This window comes from Hetaerina americana, unplaced genomic scaffold (genome assembly GCF_022747635.1).
Source record: "Hetaerina americana unplaced genomic scaffold, ioHetAmer1.1.p SCAF_7, whole genome shotgun sequence".
Lineage (NCBI taxonomy): Eukaryota > Metazoa > Arthropoda > Insecta > Odonata > Calopterygidae > Hetaerina > Hetaerina americana.
In genome coordinates this window covers 22661568-22677011 of record NW_027287316.1, presented here as the reverse complement: position 1 = coordinate 22677011, position 15444 = coordinate 22661568, and the positions used below count along the sequence as shown (strand labels likewise).

The following is a 15444-nucleotide window of genomic DNA, read 5'->3' as shown; positions in this document are numbered from 1 at the left end:
GCTTTATGGCTCGCACAATTGTATGGTGACTTTTAACAAAAATAATTCTGCCTGATGCTGCCATAGATCATTTTGTAAATACTCCTAATTTTCATGCTTATAGCAGAAACTTCCATTTCAAATTATATATGTATAAACATGTTCCAGTGAAAATTATGCTGCATAATGCTCAGAGATTGGCACCAGTCAGTCAATTACTCCCCTTCTGTAGTTCATACCATTTGCTTTTTGCTCAGCGAATTTCTTTATCAAGTCATCATTTCTCCAAATAGGCTTGATGATATCATTATTCCCTCCTTTCATATTTTTAAAGACATGGGAAGGGCTAGAGGCAGAAGTTCAACTAGGTAGGAATTAATCCATTCAGGTCTGTACCCATCCAAGCCTTACCTTAAATGTTTGACAGATAATTATAATGTTTAAAATAATTTTAATCAACATACATATTCTATGTATGCCAATCAGAATTTTCCCCTAAAGATTCTTCTCTTACCAGTGCCTAGGTGATGGTTACTAAGATATCTTACATAAATAATTGACACCAAAGTACTGGCACCTAGAATTCATATGCAAACACTGGTACCTGCATACCCTGATTTAGTTTTCATGCCCTCATATTACCACATGAAATATATTGAAGAGTTCATCATAAAATCCTTTCATTCTCTTTTAGGTTCAAACACTTTGACAATCGCTACCTTAGGCAGTGGCTAGTGAGGGACCACAAAGGCGGAGCTGAGCCAAAGATCCTTGAAACCTATTCCAAACTCACAATGAAGGATGCTATGGAGTTCATGCGGCGTAATGCCTCAACCATAAATATGGCTGGTACAGAGTCCATGTCGGCATTATTCAGAAATTATACAGCAGGTGCAAATCTAAACATGAATGGGAGGTAAGTTCTCTTCATTTAAAGCTTCTATCATGAAAAGTAAGTAAATAAGATTCTACCTTTAGAACAGTACATCTCACTTACGGTATTCCTGTAAATAAGTACAAATTCATCATTTGGTTATCACGTCGTAGGCATTGAAGTATTCGAGCCATCTAGATAATTGATGGGAATTTGTAACTTTTGAATAGTCTTTGTAGATGCATGCTATGTAAAAGTAGTAGAAGTTAATCTTTAGAAGGAGGCTATTAATTGAATGTGAGAAAGTAATTTAGCATGTTGCTCGATTTGAAAACTACATCATTAATGATTTCAAGTTGATAGTGTTCATTTTACAAATAACTAGAATTAACTTCATTCATAATGTTCATATTTAGAAGTTCATATGCATTGTACACTTCCCCATTTCAGTGTCATTCAAAGATTAGGGTAATATTTTGCAAATACCTTGCATTAAATGCACTAGTGAAAAGATAGGCTCTTAAATAATGATCATTACTATTTTAATTCAAAATTAATGCACAGATATAATTGATAAAGTCATCTGAATGATAATAAATGGTTGAAAATCTGACAGTAAAACAAATGCACCATATGAGGTCACTGATTTAATTATTTTGTTAATCAACTGAATCAACATATATGTTACTTTGTTATTACAAGTGTTTCAGAGGATGAGACAAAGCTTTAAATGTTTCCTATAATAACGGATTTCAAAAACAATTCAGGTGATTGGTGTTACTATGTTAAATTAGGTAATGTGGATTTTTTAAATTTAAAATAGAATTATTTTGTTGCTTCCAATGTGAACATAGTGTTTTAAGAAAATTAGTTGCAATATTTTGAGGCTCAGAAATGTAATTAGTGAAATCTCCCAATAATATGTATTCAGTAGGTTTTTATTTGCATAAAAAGGATTCTTTTTAAAAGTTAACCATAAGCACAAAGAGATATGTATCTTTTGCAATATGAGAGTGTGCTTATCACTAAGGTGTTGTTTGATTATAAATAGATTTAAGGATTTGGCATTGGTAATAAAGGAGGAAAAGAATACTAGTGCACAAAACCTATTGTATCTAATAATTAATTGTCTTCAATTTCATTTGAGAGATAGGTGAGGCCAATACTTTGTGGAAATCCAATTGTAAAGTACAAAGGAAAAATCAAAGACTTTGCATTTCTGCAGAAAAGAATTTATTACCGTCGACATGAGTGATGCTACAGCGTAGCAAAAATAGTCGATAGTAATAAATTCTTCCTGTGGAAATAAAAAGTCTTTGATTCTTTTGTTGTACTTCCTCAATTTCATTTAATTTGATTGCCATATATTTTTTTGAATGTTATGAGCTTATAACTTTTAATTAAAAAATGAAGAATATTCCTTTATTTCTAGATACCCATATTTCTAATAATACTGCAGTCAATTGAATTTTTTACCTTAAAATTAGTATGAAGCTAGTATGTTTGATCATTTTCGAGTAGGAATGAGAAAGTGAATTAGGCTTCAAGTTCTGAATTAAGGATTTTTCCGGTTAAATTTCTGTTTCTTATAATACTGTAATTTTGAAGAGCCAAGAATATAGTATTTTTAACATGAATTTAAGCTTTGTAAAATATTTTAATCATTTTTTGTAATCAGTCCAATGAAAAAGTAGTTCATTATAATTTATTATCTTACTAAATGCTGTATGGCCTCTCAAATTAAAATAAGAACTGTAATTTGATTGATTAATTTATCATAAATTATTATTTTCCAAAATATTACTTATTCTAATTTATGAAAAATTTCCAATTAGGCTTACCATAATTATTCTATTTTAAATCTATATTAAAAAAATGAGTTAAATATTAAAGTATGAAATCAAAGGGATTGGATACTGCTTTATCACTACAGAAAAAGGCTTATAATTAAATTCAAGTTAATAGATATGATTTTTCAAAAGCTAGCAGGCTTGAGCCATCTTTTATAAAATCTCTTGATTGGTATAAATTAATATTTGTTACATTAACCTGTGAAAATATTGACATTCTTGGCATTGAATATGATTTCATTAATGCTCATCTTGTCATGTTTTACTCAGCCAAAAAGTATTCAATTCATAGAAATTTTAAGTAATAAAAAGGAATAGTACTCGTCTACTTAACAGATATCTTAAGATCAACTCAGTGAATGAAGCTCATTTATCATAGGTTTGAGCATCAAGTTAACAAGGTTAGCTTGGTCCTTGGATAAATACAAATGCCCTTTTTTTAAATAAAAGTGTCATGTATCAGTTCAATGTTAACAGGTGCCCCTAAGATGGTTATAAAATATGTATAATAATTTGTGTACATAGCTCAGAAATATATAAATAATATTGAAGGAACTTGCCAGGACCTATTTTCTTAAAAATAGTGATCAGATCTGTGAAGCACACATTCCATAGTATTGGTTTAGAAGGTGGCGATTGAAATTTTTCATGAAAAAAGGGAGACTTTTTATTCATTAAATTTTTAACATGCTTATGTATTGTATGTCAAGATTACTTTCTCAGATATTCAGATAAGTTCTGTAATTAAATGAGCAGCCTAGCCAAGGATTATAGCCTATCAAAGTTGTTCTGAGTTCGTAGTTGATTGAATTCATAGTGGCAAGGTCCTGCAGTATTGATCATCCATCATTTCTTTAAGTATGATAGAGTAAAAATCTCTAATTACAGTATTGCATGGTAAGATTCACTTTAAAATTAACATGGTATGTTTTCTCATTGCTGTAAAGGCATCATATGATATTTTTTAAACATTTCTAAAAGCTACCAACCTCATTTCTCTCATTCTCTCATTCTAGCCATTCACTCAGCCACTGTCAGTCACAGTCACTTGTTTGCCATTATCTCATTCCTTTTTTTCAGCAAGCATTGAACATGTAAAATTTTGATTTTTTAAACTCAATTACATACAGGTAATTAATAATTAATTATAATCAATAACTGTAATTAGTTCATTGATATGGCACAGAGATACACTATCTTTTGTTCCATACATCATTATTTACAAAGAATGCAAAACATTAAGTACTCTTCACCATATATTATTTGGTCATTTCATCCACAACCATGTCCTTGTTCTTGATTTTAAACATTGGCGGTCATGCAGAAATATTTTATGTATTTGTTGCATAAACTTTGATCTTTTATCAAGTATCAAATACCCATTATTTTTGTTTTCTCATATGTGTCAGCTATGTTTAATTATTTTCATTTGATTTGAAGAATTTAAATATCCAGGTGTGATAATTCTTACATCTTGCATGACTGTGCTGCCCCCCCTTCCCCCTCCACCTTTAAGATTAATTATCTTAATTTCCAATTGAATCATGCAGTGCTCCTTACACAAGCAAATGCCTTTATAGGCTTTATATTAATACTCACATACTAACGTTTAGGTACACAAAATTAGCATGAAGATAACATCATTGAACTGTGCCACTTTTCACCAAGTATTTACCATGAATTCAATAATACAGCATCTATAAGTACTGCATTTTTAGGTTGGGACTTATGATGACGCTCTGGCAAATTACTCACATGTAGCTATAAATGTCACATGGCTATTATGAGAGTAAGCACCGAGAGAGAGATTGAAATGTATTAATGATATTTCCATTCAATGATGATGAGTATATTAATCTTGATTGGCATCATCAGCCATTTTCTAAGAATATAATGTGAAATTTTGTAGCAAGAGTTTAACTCGTCACAAATCAGTTTTGTAAAATATTTTTCATAGTAAATATGTGCATGAACCTGGAATAGGATAAATAACATGTTTCAGTTGCAAAAATCTAGACAGTACTCATAGCTGGAGTTTTCACTCTTTGAAATATATTTCTCTTTTTTCTTTCACAATTTAAAATTTTATATCGTTTCTTTAATGATTCACTTACTTATACAATATTTATTTACTCTATTAATTTTCTCACCATGCTTGCAGTGAATTACTACATGTTGTTGGTTTACAAGAAAATAGGTATTTTATTTGTTGATTCCCATTAGAATTTTCTTAAGGAAAACTAAGACAATAATGTTGAATCTTTGTTGTTATACTTCACTTTAAGATGCATAGATATGTATGCAAATCATAAATCAATCAAGTTGTGAATTTAATAATCCATATGATTGCACTTACACTGTAATTTAGGAACATTATTTGTACAGGAACTTCTGTACCACTCAGTAAGTCATCTACTTGTAAGAGATAACATTCCATTAAACTAATTAACAGTTAATCCAAAGTGTTCAAATAATACCAAGAAAAAACTTCCAGTTCTTATTTGTTGCCTTCAAGGACTGAAATGGATTTTATCTTCTATCTAGTATAATTGCCTAATGCTGTTTTCCTCCAACTTTGGTAATGAATCCACTGCAAACTGGTTTGAAAAATAGTAGAGACAACTTTAATTTACCAGTCACTTCAGATATTCTAGAGTATTCAAATAAAAAGTCCATTGTAATAATATTTTTAGCAAAAAAAACTTATAATGCTAGAATAAATACTTTTAACTGAATAACAAAATCTATTATGGAGATATTAAATTGGAAAGACAGGGATGTACAGTAAAACCTCATTATTTCGAATTTCATGGCCCCAAATTATTTCACAATGAAATATGTGGGTTTGAAATAAATGAATCTAAATAAATTCTTGTGATGCCATATTTGAGCAACAGAATCATGATGTCAATTTGTTTATCCATTTAAATACTAAACAAATTGACCTTGTAAGTAAATGATTCAATTTTTCTATGATAAGTAAATTAAGTTTTAAATTAAGGAAGGATTCAATTTTGGCCATGAATATTTAGCTAAACAAATATGAAAACGAATGGTGGCTGATTGGGGTTATGAATCAGTGACAAATGGACTTTCTGTCCATAGACCTAACCCAAAATATGAGTGCTTGCAGATTTTGAAACAACATCTATTTCTATTTTATTTTCTTCAGGGTCAAAAGTTATGAACAGCTTTGTCTTCTTTGTCTACTACTCTTTGATTCCATTGAAATGGGCTAAGTGAGCCCATACTGTGGCTTTTTCGAGCTGTGGTTAGATTATCACCTACAAAATGGACCCTGTGTTTAGTGAAGACTACACATAAACTGTTGACACTAAACAGCTCTTGGGAAATACCAAAGACAAAATACCTACAACTGAGAAGTGGGGTATTTGCTAAATCAACTGTGGGAGTTGCCAAGCTTCTTATATGGGCCAAACATGCAGAAACATTCTTACTAGGAATAAAGAACACTACTCCCTCTACAAACACAATAAACCAGACAAATCCAGTATGGCAGAGCATTTAATTGAAACAGGACAAAAGACAATCTAAATCTCCTTAAACAAATGACCAATAATTTACTTGATGCTTATGAGAGCATTTTGATTTTCAAAGACAGAGGCAATCTCTTAAACAGCGACACAGGACCTATTTCCTATTCCTCGTTATTCTCCCTGTTAAATTTGAAATAGCTTTTGTTTATTTTGAAACTATGGTCTCTTCAACGTTTGTGCTTCTCATCCCTTCACTTCCCCCTTTCCTTTCCCAAACGGTCTATTCCCTGATTATGAGGTATTTCCTTCATTCTCTGTAATATTTTTCCCCCCCTTCCTCAAAAGCCATCTTTCCATTGGTTGCCTTTCACTTCTCCCTCCTTACAAATGTATGCTCAATGTTTGTGCCAAGCTTCCCCATCACTTTTCCCCTCCACCCTCTTTGCAACGCTCATTTTCTGGATCGTGCAACTCCCATTCCCCTTCACAACATACCCAATTCTCTCAAACTCCTTAACTGTCAGTTCAGTCTATTGGATCCCATCCCTTTGGGCTGTCCCACCCCTCCCCCAACATTTGCACTATATATTCTTCAGATGCCCTTATTCATCCTCTCTTCAACTTGTGCTGTTGTGAAGATCCACCTTCAGTATGCTGAAGAGGGCTACTTTATGGCTGAAATAGGCGTATTCGTATTCACCTTCCCTTTTCTTATTTACCATTTACCCCATCCTTTGACTTTTGGGGTTAGCGAAATCATCTCATTTGTACTTTGTTTTGAAATGTAAACTGTTTATGGGTATTGGAGTTTTTCATTTATTCAATACTACTAGCCGTAAGAGCTCATTTCTATCAATACACAGACACCTCTGTTTTTCCTTTGGGTATTCTCTAATGGAATGAATGTCCCACATTTGTCTAAATATATACTATCTCTTCTTCTTTTGACAGTGAACTGTATTTTCTTCCATTCTTTCATTTCCCATGAACCATGGCTGCATCAAACTTTCTAATGATTTCCTTGACTTTATATGAGAAAAAGTTGTCATTGCAAAGAATGTGTGTTCATCTATTCAATTTCATTTTTTACAAAATTTTACAGCACACATGACAGCCTCAATGTTTACACATCTTTCAATAAAAATTGTTGATCTGCTAGAATCCTACCTTGAGTATGGAGTTGAGAGTAAATTTTTTTTAGTAGAAATAGATTTTTCAGAACGAGTTTAGAGTGTAATGTGATTTATCAGAGCACATTTAATTCCCCAGGACCATGAATGTGAACTCTTCAAATTATGCAACAAAATTATTTATTTTATTTTGCTCTCTAAAATATGCTATCCCAATCCCCCCCAATCTCGGATTCTCCCAGCAAAGGGAATCTTTCATCAATTATTGTGAGACACTAGAGAGAGGTAAGAGTCAAGCTTTGGGCCACAGTCACTGCAGTGCCCATCCCCCCTGCCACATCAAAGTTTCAGGAGAGAATATGAGACAAAACCCTAATATCCCTAATGAAAAATAGTATGACATGGCCTGTGGATATGGTTAGGAGAATTTAAGATATGCCACAAAAGGACTTTGATTAGAAAGTCAGCTTGCCTTATAGTTTTCATCGTTCACTCCTCTTCTGTGAGTGGTTATAAACTTGACCTCCTCCCTACCCTAACTTAACGAGCTATCAATTCTGCCCTAACTATTTATTTTCTCTCTGAGAGTTCCTCTTCTATAGCCTAATAATCTTGGCTTCTTTACAAAATCTACACTATACACTGAAAGAGCAAAAATAGAGGGATAGAATAAAATGTGGACACTAAGGCGTTGAGTGGTGCAGCTGACATGGAGTTGGCCATGAACTCTCTTTAACTCTTATTGAGGGAGCCCTCAATTCATTTGGTTGATAATAGCACAGCAAAATCACTGATAAAAATATGCAATAGGTTAAGCTCAAGGTGGTGTTTCACCAATGTATCATCTGGTATTTAACATGATCCAATCGCTGACTACATAAAATGTAGTTACTTGTTGCAGGGAGTATTGAGTTTTTGTCGGCTAGAAGGGGAAAATAAATTCATGATATCGATATAATTTATTTACAAATAATTTCTATATTCAAATGCTTGATGGCTTGGAAAAATATTTTAAAAGATCTATTTTAATTTATTCATGATAAAAAGCTCTCAAAAATCATATGCTTTGTTGAGGAACTGCTCTGAATTTCATGACATGTCTAAATAAGTGGAATCGAAATACGGAGGTTTTACTGTATTGAAAAAGTGGTCAAAAGACATATCTTCTCATTTTTCACCTACAATACTTTCCTTTTCTTCTTTCCTTTGCATATTTTGTGCATGTTCAATAATATTGGGGCTCTCACAACTTATTCTAGATTTTACCATTTGAATATTGTCAGATATATTTTGACACAAGAAGTGATTCCCAAAGGCACAAATTGTTTATTAGCTTTAAATAATCCAAGCCTTTGCTAAATTCTAGTGTCGACTTGATTTCTCTGCATTTAAACTTCTATTAATTTTAATTATCATACAAAATCTCACCAAAGATTTGTTTTTAATCAGTTCAATTCTTTATAGTGGACTTAAGTTCTAATTATTCATAGCAAGTTACAGTAGCCAAATACCCTTCAATCTGAATGATTATTTATCTTTTAGTGTAAAAGTATGCAGGATAGAAAGATTGCTCCAAGTTTCTTGCATGACGTATTCCCACCTGTTGATTTTTCGGAGCACTTCTCTAACTTCGATTTCAGAAACCAGCTAGTAAAATCGTTGCAAGAAATGATGGAAAACCCTCCTCCTGTACCAAGCTCCGTTCTGAGTCGGTGGTCTTCCTTTAGGACAGCAAATATAGGGTCAGTGTTTAAATTGTGTGTTAGCTTTATGCTGAGTCAGTGTTCTTTAGGAGGAGACTTTTTTAAAGTAACGCATTCCTGGTAAATTTTGCTCATGATTGACATACTCCTGGGTTTTAGATTCCCAGTATTGCAACTAAATTAATCTATCACAGTTTATTTCTGTGTTAATTTACCAGATTGAAGAAGTTACTTAGGAAAGTTGTCCTATTACAATTGTCGCAGTTAAAAAAAATGAAATAAATATGTCAGTACAATATATTAAAGCACAATAGGCCCGGTGACTTTTCTCAATTTTCTTGACTGGATCATTCGAGTTTCAAGTTATGGCAACTTTGCACACATGGCTGTGATTGTTCTGGAAGGTAGTTGGAATGGGTGTTTTCTGTCTGTGCTTACTGTCACTCAACACTCACATGCATCCAAATAATATCTTCATGTGCTAGCAAAGTTCAGTAGCAATAAGGAAGTTATGATTTTTGAGCAGTTGATAGCAAAATGTGTTGAAATTCAGTTAATGAACATGGCATGATTGTGAATGAATAATTCATGTCAATAATGCACTTTCGAAGCATTCAGCAACTGTTCAATGAATTAATATAAGCAAATTTGGCTCATTTTGAGTGTTTTAGATGTAATTATTTTTAATATTGGAGTGCTTTTAAAGTATCAATTGAATTTATTAGATATATAAATGAAAAACTCAAGATGGTTTACGAATTTTGGCACCTCTCAATTATTTGAATTTTTTGTACAAATTTTATGATTTCAAACTGGGTGTCAGATTATATAAATGATTTATTTTAATACCTCATTTAGTTTGCCTTATACTTCTAAACATGCTATATTTTCTTGTCTGTATGGTACACATTCATCTATATGAAGAAATATTCGAAGTAATTCATTTCATATAAAAATCAATATATTATTGTTACGTAATAGTTATACTTGAATGCCATGTGTAAAAGTAGAAACTGATGGCTTCAGTTTTGTTTATCACTGTGGCATGCTTTAACTGTTGTATGAGTACATTATGAATACTTCATGATGCAGATGAGCATTTTTATCTGCTTTCAAGCTTTTGAAATGGAACCGTCAGGATCAATTCATACAAGGAAAACACTTTGATACAATTTTTAAGAGTATTTGGCTGTAACATATGAGATTTTTCCACTTTCTCTTAGAAATCTTGTGTGAAACTACTTTTTTTCTCAGAAATAAAAAAAAAACTTATGATGGTATATCTCTTCATTTGTATATATTAAAGGGTTCTAATTAAAATTGTGTTATGATAGATGACCTGACAGGAGATTTTATTTTTTTTTTAAGATTTATTGGTGCCAAAAATGAGTATTAATGGATTAGATAAAATAATGGCAGGAATAGTGTATCTATCATATCCTTTTCTTAAGGAAATAGGGCTGATTGAATGTGAATTGCATGTACATTTATTACTGGAATATTCATTCGTATGCTTTGTGTAAGCATTGATTGATATTTGGTCAATTTTGAAAATGAAAACTACACCTGCATGTCTGTGGATCAGAAAAGTACAATTGACATATCCTCATTTATAATTGATGGAACCAAAATGTAAACATAATATTTTTTATGGAACCTAAGTTTACATTGCATGGGTTATATGATAAAAATAAATTCCTGGAGACAGAGATAAAATAAGCCACTTGGATGAATCTGGAATCTGTGAAACCTTTTGAACTCAAGTATTTAGTTATCAAGAGGATTAAGGAGCTTTATTTTTCTCCTGACAAAACTTCATGCATTTTTATTTTTATCACAAAATTATTTTTTCAAGTCAGACATTACACTTGATTAACTAATAACAGAACAGTAGCTTAATTAGATACCTATAAATACCTAGTTCAGCTTGCTCCAAAATTTTTGAAAGCACAGGTTTTATACCTTTGTTTAACGTGTTCCTATATCTATTATTGATTAATAAGTGAGTCTTAAAGATAATCATCAGTACTGCCCAGTATTAGATTAAACATGCAGATCACAAACTAACATGGGACTTATTTCCATTCAACATTTCACAAGAAAAAGTGTGAGGTTGGCACAATGTTTAATTTGTAACTCTCTTATTACTTCATATTTTGAAAGAAAATGCACCCTCTATGCAGGTGTTACTGGTGCTTCACTTGATAATGCTTTTTGTAAATTATAGAAACAAATACGTACCTATACACCATTTGAAATGTGAAATTGTAATAATATTAATTAATTTTGATTTGGTAAGCATTCAAGTAAATGAAGATGTACTTGATTCCAAATACTTGTAAAACGAGGTAGAAACTTAGTCCTATTGTATTTTATTTTGATAGTAATAACTTGTATAACATTCCAGAACATGGAATTAGAAGGTAAACTTCTCTTTTGAACATATACGAGAGTTGTATCTAGGGCAGAGTCTGCTTAGAATTCAGAAGACTTTTAAAAATATATTGATCATTATGTCTCAAATCAACAGACATTTTTGAGCATACATTCTGAGTGTTGCAGATGTTGATCAGTTTAAAGTAGTAAACCTTTTTAGCTTTCAATAATGGATTTTTTTAAGTTAGGGTGATTTACAAATTCCAGACTATTTGTTGAATGACATATTGGTTCAATATGCCATTCATATAACTTCTTGAGGCAAATTGTTGGTTATATTCTGATTTTTATAATGTTTTATAAAGGTTTTGAAGTCACAAATTGTATGTATCTACAGCACCTTAGATTATTTTTGTCATTGCACCTCAATTTTGCAAATGTATGTGAACATATATTTTTGGAAAATATTTTTATCTTCTTGAAAAAGGTTTCCTTTCAATTAGATTGGGATATATATCTTTCATCTGTTTAATCTTTTGAATGGCACTACACATACTTTTGTTCAATAGTATTGTCAGGGCTCTAGAGCATAAGGGATAGAGGTACATAATTATGATTTTTCATTATTAGCAATCTTTTATCTTCATCTGAACTTTATGATTGTATTTTAAATTATTTCTAAAACTTGTATTATATTTTTAATTTATTTGACTGCTCTCATTGTGCGTTGTATATTTTGCTTTTTCTATGTTCTTAATATATGTTCCAGTATTATCTCATCATGAACCAGTCACAATCTTTAATGACAAAAATAGTGCAATTGCACCATTTTTTATGTTTCTCTCTTCTCATGCACTCTAGCTGACATTGCATTTCCATTATCATGAGATTTAATTTATTTGATACAATTACTATAGACATTTTTAACTGGAACCAAAACATGTCAAATATATATTTCATTGAATGTTCCACTTTGAATATGTACACACACACACAATATATGCATAAAAGTTATGATTTTATTACCATTTATGCATTGAAAAGGTATTAAAAAATTAGAGACTGATATCAAATAATGACGGGCAATGAGTTATGAAAAATTGACAAAATTTAGAAAAACATTTTTATTTAATTTCTCTAAGTTTTCAGTGATGTTTAAACTAATGCTAATTACGATTATTTTTAAATAAGGCAACATCCAAAGAGAAATGGAAGAAAATAATTGGTGCGATACTAGATCATACATTATCTGTTAATCTTGATTAATAATTAGCAATGAAATGTAATTTAAATCATTAAACTTTTAGGCAAATAATGATTTCATATTCTAATCTGTACTTTTTTCCAGCTCTAGCATAGTTTTGAATTTTGTGATGGGAAATCAATTTCAGTAAACATGCTGAAAATATAATGAATTAAATTTATTTCATAAGCCTTCAGGTTTCATCACTCTAATTTTAAGAGTCTAAAAGGAAGGAGATATATATTAATTTAAGAGATATAAATTAATTATTTTTTAACCATCTCAATCAGAAAAAGCATTTTGCATGGCTGTTAAATAATTGTGGGACCTGAACATAATGAGTACAGAATTTTTGTTATGTGTAACTATGCAGTGAAACCTTCTTTAACAGACACTTGTCCCCAAATAATGTTTTTGTGCAATGGATTTTTTTGCATGTGCTAACCTATTTCACCTCCCTCCTGTGTGAACGATTCTCACTCTAGGCAGCATATTCACTAAGAATGCCATTGTTACAAATGTGTATTAAAACATATGCGATTGTGGTTTCAACAGTTGTCAGTCACTTCTGTCATGCTTATTTGTGGTTGTTGATTGATGAAGGATGAAGGCATTAACTATTAAATTTGTCAAAGTCCCATTGAGATGATGATGTTTCAAGAGCTGTTAAGTGCATTTCAGGTATTAACTAGCCCCAATAAAATATATTATCCTGGAATGTGGTTACAGCAGATTTCCTCTAGACTGATTTTCATGCTACCCGTTAGAAAATCACATTAATCCTACAACTCTTCAGAAAAAATCTGTTTTACGAAAAACTTTGGCCTAGGTTATGATGTCATATGAAGTGAAAAGAAATGCCAGTTCACGAGAAAATCGCACAAGAATTTGGATTTGGGAGACAAAAAATTTTTGGTATTTTACAGATAAATGGAGATAAGAGAAAAACAAGGATTCCATAAATAAATGCAATAAAAAATACAAATAAGTTTAACATTTAAAAGTTTGTTCATAAATTGTTTGTAGTAGTAGGTTCAAAAATTTTTGAAACTCTTTAAAGGAGAAGGCATTAATCTTTCTAGATAGATGGGTGTTTAGGATGCCACCAAACACAAGGTTAGCTTAATACTTTCAATCACAACATTATTAAATAAATATAAACAATATGACATTTTTCTGAGGAGTTAATTAAGGGTTTTATTAATAAAATGAAAATTCTAGTAATAAAATTACCATTATTGCATAACCATTACCATTATTGCAACACCATTACCACTATTTTTGTAATTTCACAAATTGGAGAGCATATTTTTGTCGAATTATTTTTACATCACTCAGTTCTTCTTGGGATAGGCAATATTTTGAGTAGCTGGCAATGTTTGATGAAGAATGGTTTCACTGTATGAATTTGTTCATGTATAATTTTTGCCTGCATTTAAATTTTTAAACCCTAAAATATCACAAATATTTGAGCAGTAATAACCCAATTTAACACTATTTACCCTTGGAAATTTGCAAAAAATGACTTCCTATATAGGAAGGATATCAGGAAACTTCAGTAAAAGGCCTGAGAAAAGCAGTTTTTTTTTAATTATAAATGAATTTGATCTTCATCAAACATGTAGCGTGTTAAAGATACATTGTTATTTATGATGCATCCTTTATTTTGGCATCCAATATTTAGTTAATTTGTATCTAAAAATAGGAGATTTGGGTATTAAATAGTTATCCAGTGGGTGTCTGATTTTCTGTCTGTGAAGCCCATGAGTGACATCCACTATATGTGTAATGGATGTTCAAATAGTATTCCATTATATCTCTATTCTCAGTCCGCACAAAGATAACTTGACATATTAGAAATCCTTGACACTGTCCAAAGAGAAAATGAACATGTTTCAGTCAAAGAGTAAGCAGTTACCACCATTTTAATCTACTTTTTGCATCCCTTTCAAAACCATCAACTCTTATGCCTATCTTTGCTCATGGATGCAACCCATTCCTCACATTTTGACAATCACCACACCTTCACTTGTGACCAATATTCTCCCCCCTCCCCTCACTTCATATCTTCAGTTCCTCATCTTCTCACTTCCCCTACAACAATCCTAATGCTTCTGATTTTCACTGTGGCATTAGTAATGTCATTTATTTGTCCTCACTAACTGTGTCCTCCAATGGTTTCACCTCCTTCCCTCCTCTTTGCAGCACCTTTCAAAGTAGTCGAACGATATGGTTTCACCGCAAAAACAATTCTCTTCATAATTGGCATCTCAATTACTAATTTTATTGTTTTGGTCAATCAGTGTTAGTAATTCAGTTTCTTTTTTGTGCTCTGTATAAGTCTCTCCCAATAGTCTACTCCTTCCCAACATGCACAATTGTGTCCATAGCCAATTAAATTCTTGATCATGTTACCATACAGCAAATACAATCCAATATAATTAAGTAATTTAAACTGTATTTAACTTAAATATTTTTTAATTGGTTCAATGTAATATATGTATATGTATTACGAGGATGAAATAAATTTAGAGAAGGTGGAAACAATGCATTGAAAAATTCAATGGTGAAAAAATGAATTCAGTGCTCCCAGATACTAACAGGCAATGTGATGTGGATGAGAATAGTTCTTTGTCCAAAAATACTGGTATGCAAGATGTAAAAATTATTATGAGAAACCAAAAAGAACAAAACCATTGAAGCGGATAATTATCTTTCAGAATTACTCCAGGGTATAGGGTAATATGGGATGAAGAATTTTTTTCCCCATGCATTAGGATTTTTGATCAATA

The 15444-nt window shown here is 31.4% G+C and overlaps 1 protein-coding gene across 9 annotated transcripts in view; it reads left to right on the top strand.

Moving 5' to 3' along the window:
* LOC139696671 (sodium/hydrogen exchanger 3-like) overlaps positions 1 to 15444 on the top strand; it is a 575082-nt gene that overhangs the window by 515681 nt on the left and 43957 nt on the right. For all 9 annotated transcript variants that reach the window (XM_071595493.1, XM_071595487.1, XM_071595490.1 and 6 more), the window contains exon 9: positions 674 to 895. In XM_071595493.1, the coding sequence (XP_071451594.1) occupies positions 674 to 895 (222 nt within the window). The remainder of the gene's footprint in view (positions 1 to 673; positions 896 to 15444) is intronic.